The sequence below is a fragment of the Lolium rigidum genome, chromosome 4 (assembly GCF_022539505.1).
Source record: "Lolium rigidum isolate FL_2022 chromosome 4, APGP_CSIRO_Lrig_0.1, whole genome shotgun sequence".
NCBI lineage: Eukaryota > Viridiplantae > Streptophyta > Magnoliopsida > Poales > Poaceae > Lolium > Lolium rigidum.
This window is the reverse complement of record NC_061511.1, coordinates 61297135-61304776: the sequence shown is the minus strand read 5'-3', so window position 1 is coordinate 61304776 and position 7642 is coordinate 61297135. Positions and strand designations below refer to the sequence as shown.

Genomic DNA, 7642 nt, shown 5'->3' with positions numbered 1-7642 from the left:
CAGCTTGACGTTGTATCCAGGAGCCTCCCGCCATCAGCCATGAGGTCCCTGTTACCGTGTCCGACCTCCACGGTGAGCCTCAGATCATGGTGCCCTAGTACGACCTAACTTCTTTTCGCTTTGTCTGACGAAGAAAAATGTAAACCCATTTAGGCCTTTTTTAGCCCAACAAAACTCACATTTCTACCGCAGTCCATCCTGCATAGATGGGCTTGCAGCCCACACTACTACGACACGGAGTTGGCTGTGAACAAGTTTCTCTCCTCGCTTGAGCCAGAGTAGAGTGGAATTATTGAAACCAACTCCGTGTTATTTTGTACCAAAAGCTGGAGCAGCTCTTTTTAGAACCGTAGAGCTTAGGGATTAACGGAACACACCTCTTTAACATAACCAAACGGCTATATAGAATGAGAGTATATAGATTTTCGAAAACATCACCAATCCCTCATTTCCAATGTTGTGCCCGGAACCTTTTGAACTAATGATAGTATTATAGAATGAGAGTATACTAAAATTCATATATAGCTTAAAACTCAGATGAAAAATACAAAATAGATGTATTTGACAGCACAACTTTGAATTTACATCACAATTTTATACTCCTGCAGTATACAATACATAATCGCTCATTCTGAGCAATTTCTTACCACAACACTAATCTCTCATTCTGAAGTTCTCAAGATTAGCTCATCGACGGATTTACTTTCAGGGTATATATTGACAGCTAGTATGCATCTGAATGGACTTGTAGCGGTGAATTAGCTAGTGGTGGTTGATAACGAAGCACTTCTCCCTGATCTCTCCTTCGTCGCCGGTGAGGACGTGGACGGTGCCCATCTTGACCATGGCGGCGGCGAACTTGGCCTTCCACGCCCTCTCCACTGCAGCGTGAAACGCGACGATTCCGGCAGTCTTTTTGCTGGTGAGCAACGTCTGGTCGGAGATGAGCGGCACCTTGTGGGCCAGCACGTTCTTGTAGTACTGGTTGTCGAACTCTCTCGGCGTGACCACATCCAGCGGCACGACGGTAGGGTCGTTAGTGTTGTCCGTTGATATCGGGCACTGCCGCTTCAGGTCCGCCGCGTAGTACGAGTCGATGGACGGGTCGGTCGTGCCTACCTTGCCGGTGAAGTTGTGGATGCGCTGCGTGAAGGAGGAGCAGTGGGATCGGCCTATGGTGTGCGCGCCGGAGAGCGTGACCATGTCATCGGCGGAGAGGCCTTTACGGCGGAAGCTGGCGATGAGCTCGGCGACGTCGTCTGAAGGGCCGGGGACGTTGTTGTTGAGCACCTCATCCGAGAGGGACACGCGGCCGTCGCGTCGGCCAGCTGGGACCTTGTAGTTGATGCCGCCGGCAAGGGAGGCACTGTCACGCGCCGCAAAGGTGAGCACGTCGGCGCAGGAGACGGTGCGCGGGCAGGCGGCCTCCAGGGCGGCCTTGGCGTCGTCGATGACCTCGAAGCCACGCATGCTCGGGTTGTTGGCCACAGAGTCCTTCTCCGCCGTGTTCCCCGGAGTCGAGTTGATCAACACCGAGCCGTCACAACCCTAAAACATGTTCATCGGCATAAATAACAGTCAGGTCGGATCAAAGATTATGCATGTAAGTGCAGGATTATCGATCTAGAAATACTTATTTGTTAGCAAGCTCTTGCTTACCCTGACGAAGCAGTCGTGGAAGTGCATGCGGATGAGGCCCGGGGCAAAGCCGGGGTTGCGGGCGAGGGCGCGGCGGACGGCATCGCGCACGATGTTCTCGGCCTGCGGGCAGGAGTGCTTATAGAACCCGACCTTCAGAGACGACGACGGCGGGTACGATGCCCTGACAACCGTCGAAGAGGCGCCCACGGCGAGCAGCACCGCCGCACAAAAGGCCAACCACGGGGACGACATCTTGACCACCAGAAGCTAGCCTGATTAATTAGCCGATTACCGGTTTGAGTTTGACGATGAACTGCTTGCTAGCTAGCTCGATGTTGCTTCGATCGGCTAATTACAGCTGAAGCTCCAGAAGAGATGGACCCAAATGCTGGTGGACTTTGTTGATGTGTGGAGGGATGATTTGATTGCTCAAGGCATTGGTGTCCTTATATATGCAACAACCACCGTGTATCGATTGGAGAAATGGAGGCGCGTGTTTGTTGCACTGAGTCAACTAAGACCGGATCGTCGTTGCATGGCCATATTTCGCCTGCGTCCATCCACCTAACAGCATTTCATTAAGCGGAAACACTACCCCTTGTCCGGTGCTTGATTTGGTTGTACATAGTGAGAAAAGGTTTACCGACGAATTATTGTATATGCGGAAATCTTAATATATCGTGGCCGACATTGTGCATGTGTCACCATCAATCTACCTAGTGTTACCCAGACTTTGCACTAGCAACACAACCATTCGCGCGACTGTGTTATTTAACAGCTACTCTAAAAGGGATGTGTCATGTGTGAGGGTTACTTGTGGATTTGTTAAGCAAATTAGCTAGTTTCTGGGGGTTATCCTGGACGCGGTCTCTTTGCAATGTATGACCAAGGCAAAGTCGTGTGGGTTTGGATGATCTATATGCACTCCAGAGTTCATTTCGCTTTCGTTTACTTGAGGCCCTGCACATTATGTTGTATATTATCATACCACTAGTGGTTGAATAGATGCAACCTACTATTCTCCCAAGTAATGGTCACACGCGTTTTTGCGGTGCTAATTCGTTTTTTGCCACAAATCATGGTTCAAAGCTGCATACAAAAATACATCACCCCACAAACACACCGGAACAACACTGCCAAATTAACAACATTGTCCATATGGTCCTCTTCAAGGAAGAAGATTGCCGTGAATCGATCTAGCGAATCCTCCCCAATGTCATGAAATTCAGATGCAACATCTGGTCTTCTTGTTTCACCGCCTTTAGTGAGATAGTGCAAACCCAAATATCATTGTTGATCATATCCAAGATAGTGAAAATTTGATTTATGAGAGACTCTAGTCCTACCTAGTGAATTTTTTAATCATTTCCGACATTATATTTACCAATATTCTAAGGAGTTTAAGTACTTTGGTCCCTACATTTCCTGTAATTTGGGATGTGTGTGTGTGTGTGGGGGGGGGGTGGGGGGGAGGGGGAGGGGGGTCTATGTTAAAATCTGGTGTATCTATATATGTTGATGTTGCTACTGCAATTCATAATGATTCTTATGACCTACTCTTGAGAATGGGTTACCTATGACATGGCTCTTTTACTAATGCACGTGCTTCCTTCTGTGATGATCAATGATCTTTCATTTACACAAGTCATGTTGAAACTATACATTTTCTGCTGCATTTTTCAAATCAAGCTAAGTAAGTTCTAATTCCCGAACATAGTAGTAGCAGAGCAAAGTTTCACATGAGGTTTGGTTAGCCTAGTTTCTTGATTTTTTTGGAGGTGATACTCACCACTGGCTACGGAAGTAGGCACATACATCTTTTATGACAAGTATTTGTATGAGACAGTTGTGGAATACAATATACCCACTGGTAGAGGAAGATAGAAAGAGTGAACCGAAAGGTTAGTAGCTAATATTCATTTGTATATAACATGATATACTCCACCATGTTGCAAATAACAAAAATGCCTATGAGATGTGGTAGAAGTGTACATCTACGTATGAGAGAAACACAAAATTCAACAAGGAAACAATAACCAAACTACTTTCCAATCTTTAGTACGGAGATGTCAATAGTGCGATTCAACACTTACATGTTTTCCAATGCCATATAGATACCTCGAAAATCAAGTCGGAGGATTCGATACAAGCATTTTTTTGTTGATGTGCTCCATGCCAAGAAGTTGGAAAATACTTGTCGTGTCAATCAACAATTTAGCTCTAGATAATGAGTTGGTACTAGATGTTATCCAGTTGGCTGGTGATAATGTCATCTTCTGATTGTTTACGACATCATTAAGCTAGCTAGCTATGGATACTGCATGTGGGAAGGTACATTGTTCTCATCACCATGCTAGGTAAACTAATGAAACTTATCTGTTGTAGTAACATGTACATGTATGTATGTAGAATAATATAACTTGCGAGACCTAGTTTCAGCTCCATATTCCCGATCTGCAGACAAGTATGGCCTTCGCTAAAGGTTCCGCAATGATGTCGACATAATAGATCAAGGATAAATTTTAAGTACATAATCAGAAGATACACGTCCGCACCATGAATAAGACCATCATCGGGAAAAGAAACATGGTCGCTTCAATTCCTTTGAATTCCAATCATGTTGCTGCATTCATAATATTATTATGCGTACTTACTAGAACTAGTTATTGTTTCTTTTTTCTATGTAGTACTTTGCATACCCTTTTGTCCACGCGTTTCTCATGCCTCACATTCGTGAAGACGGAGACATGAACGAAAAGTCATGTGTCCCTGTGACAATCAATAAGACAATTTCAAGAAGTTCGTGTGAAGCATGAAAAACGACGGTACTCTCATTTTGACCTTCAGTTGAGCAGACTGTGTTGATCAGTAAAAGCTGCAGGAAGGAGATGTTTGTGCATTTGAGTTTGATGCAAAGAAGTGCTATTTGGCCCTAAAAGTTCATAAAATCTAAATTAGTGAGTATGATTTAGTTCGTTTCTTACATATGTATGTGAAACTGAGACTGGGGTACGATGAAATACTTCGCATATAAACTATGTGTATTATTGTGTGCTTTAAGCTTCTTTGTGTTACGAATTATATATTAGTGTGTGCTATGAGCTTCTGTGCATTATATGATTTATACAATACGTGTATGACTATAAAAAAATATGTATGAGCTTCTGTGTATTATACGATTAATGTGCCGATAGATACCATCACACTATGTAGTTGTAGTCTTAGCTTGTAATGGCACGACAAATAATTTCCTTTGCAAGTGCATGCAACGCGTCATTGGACTTGTCTGCCATGTACAAGAAGTCTGCAATGAACTTTATATGACGCGCAAAAAAAACACCGGGTATGCACAATCCCACTACAGTTATCCCTGGCGGCATTTATTCCTCAGTTGTGAGCGCAAGAGCGGCGATTATGCGCTTGTCTTGGCATTTAAAATTGTGAGGGACCGCCTACCATGTTGTACCGTGACTCGCAAAGCAGTCGGATAACTATCCGCCTAGGTTTATTCCATACCGGAAAAAAATGGTATTGTGTTAGGCATCATAAAAGAGCAGATGAAACACCAGATGAAAGATCAAGATCTCTCCTAGAGGGGGTGTATAGGAAGTTCAAAACAAATTCCGGATTTGCTTGAATAACTTTCGAACTAAACTAACATTATTTTTTCAATCATAAAAATTAAATTAGGTAAGACCAACTAAATTGTACCAACAACTTAACCTAAGCAACATGAACACATGCGGTATTTCACATATGATAAACAAGTTATATAACCATCAAGATAAATAGCTATTTGATTCCATGAGCATTGTAGTTTATTAGGTCATATTCCTTCATATTTGAATCATAAATTAATAAGGTTCCATCATGGTTTTAATTAATTTATGGGATTTCCCATAAAATCCCAACATTTTGTTATTTAACTCTACAAAACTATAAAGTCGCCATACTGCCAACAAGTTTCATGTCGGCCCCATGGTGTGGTCCAACAACAATATTTTGCACAATTAAACACTAGAATTCGTATTAGATCCCATTTCAGTACACGGGCTGATTTTCTATTGTTCTCAATTCAATTCCAAGACCTCCAATACATACATCAAGACACATAATTACCCGCATTGTGGGTCCAAACCTGAGTAAATATGTGTGTATGTCAATGGTTCTAGGAAGTTAACTTCAGGATACATGATTATATATGCACTCAATAGAACTAGTGTCATGGCAATTAAGATTGTTGATATGTGTTTCGTTGTCAACCATATAACCTGAGTACATAGATGTTGTTGATGCTTGCAAGAAAGTGTTGCTACTGAAAAAATTCTTACAATAGTTTGGCATGAAGGGAAGTAACGGTCAACAAAGTGGTATTCATCTTGCTAAAAGTTCAAGATTTTAGTCTCGAGGTATGAAAAAGTATGTGAGGTATCATTGGAATCAAGATGTTGTGAATCCAAGCTACCACAACTTGAAAAGATACATACTCGCAAAATAGGTTTAGATATGATGACCAAGATATTGTCAAATGAGAAATCACAATTTTGTATCTAGGTAGTAGGCATGGTGGTAAACCTCCACATGCGTCAGAGGGGTTATTTGTGAATTGTGATATCCTCCTCATGTGTACCGTAGGGAGAATAAAATGAAGCCTTTTAGGCAAACCAAACAAGTGGAACATCCCATCATCCATTGGGGTTATGACACAAGCTCTTTGGACTTTGCACTTGAGAGAATGGGATGCTTAGCTTACTATCCATCCTAAGACAAGTGATGAAAATTTAGGTTATCCTCCTTTTGAAGAAGAAGAGATACCAAGAGGGATAAGAAAGAAGAAAAGATCGAAGGAAAAAATTCCATAAAGTGAAATCCATCCCAAGGTTGTGAAGTTCACATACACCACCTTGTCCCATCAAGTTGTGTTGCTACCAATTTTGTTGAGGTTTCAGTCCTAACTCTTGTGTCTCAAATCTTATTGTTGATATGCAACATAGAGAAATCTTTCCATGCGAGAGTGTGTCGTGAGGAAAAAATTAATGCATCTTGGATTTGATAATGTTGGATGATGGCTCGCTAACGGGTTTTACCCTACTTTGGATGGTTTTGTGCGTTAAAATCTTTGGACGCGACTACGTTCAGGTCAGCCTAGTTTTAAGTTACAGCCAGGTCACCCAAACTTTCCTTTTTTGAACGGTATTGACTTCCTGAAAAAGAAAAAACGTGGACCACCACGTGCTGTCCCGTGTGAACACAGGTTGGCACCAGCCAAACGTCTAGACAAAAAAAGGTGGGACCACGTCGTCCCGAAGATCATCCCCAGCCCCAAAAAACGTGAAACTTTCCCCTCTCTCGCCGTACGTTCTTCTTCCTTTTGCTTCCTCCCTGCTCCAGAAACCAGATCCAGTTACATCCAGTTACATCTACCACCAGATCCAGCGAAACCTGAGAGACTCAAATCAACATCCTCCAAACTCCGAACCAGAATCTACCCAGCAATCTCGATCTGGCGACTCTTTCAAGGATTTGAACAACACCCCGTCAGCCAGCAGCAATCTACCAGGAGTTTCAAAATCAGGTACCAGCTAAGAACATCACATCTTCTAGAGAAAAGAATAACCTCTTGTCCTTTACATCTACCCCAATAGTCCTGCTAACATCAACCCCAGAAATTTGTTGCTTACCTGATTTGTTGTTCATCCATCCTGCTTACATGCACTGAACCTGCTTACATCTACTGGAACTGCTTACATCTATAAACAGTACAGGCAGTATAATCCAGTTTTGCACATGATTTTTGTCCATATGTCAAAGAAAGTATCAGGAAAAAATGGGTATAAAAAGGACATCTTCACTACATATGAAAAACATCTCCAGATGTTATGCTTTCTTGACAATGATAAAATAACAAACATCTCAGAAAGTATCCAGTAGTTTGCTCAAAAGATAGTTTCCTATCCTGAACAGCATGATGAAAAAAACAGCAATGTAATCGGCGCTGAAG

At 42.6% G+C, this 7642-nt stretch overlaps 1 protein-coding gene across 1 annotated transcript; it reads right to left on the bottom strand.

Moving 5' to 3' along the window:
- Positions 1–683: 683 nt before the first annotated feature.
- LOC124647148 (peroxidase 5-like) lies at positions 684–7342 on the bottom strand. Its single transcript, XM_047187127.1, has 5 exons — positions 7323–7342; positions 7131–7194; positions 7000–7023; positions 1660–1908; positions 684–1548 (listed from the first exon to the last, which is right to left on the bottom strand). The coding sequence occupies exons 1-5, from the start codon at positions 7340–7342 to the stop codon at positions 763–765; spliced, it is 1143 nt and encodes a 380-aa protein (XP_047043083.1). The 3' UTR covers positions 684–762.
- Between the last annotated feature and the right edge of the window lie 300 nt (positions 7343–7642).

Bases quoted from the DNA above. Each gene is read 5' to 3' on its own strand.
- LOC124647148 (XM_047187127.1), bottom strand. From the start codon at position 7,342: ATGGATGAACAACAAATCAG. The intron at 7,195-7,322 runs GTAAGCAACAAA...AACTCCTGGTAG, and splicing joins ATGGATGAACAACAAATCAG to ATTGCTGCTGGCTGACGGGG. The intron at 1,909-6,999 runs GTACGGCGAGAG...TAATCAGGCTAG, and splicing joins GAAGCAAAAGGAAGAAGAAC to CTTCTGGTGGTCAAGATGTC.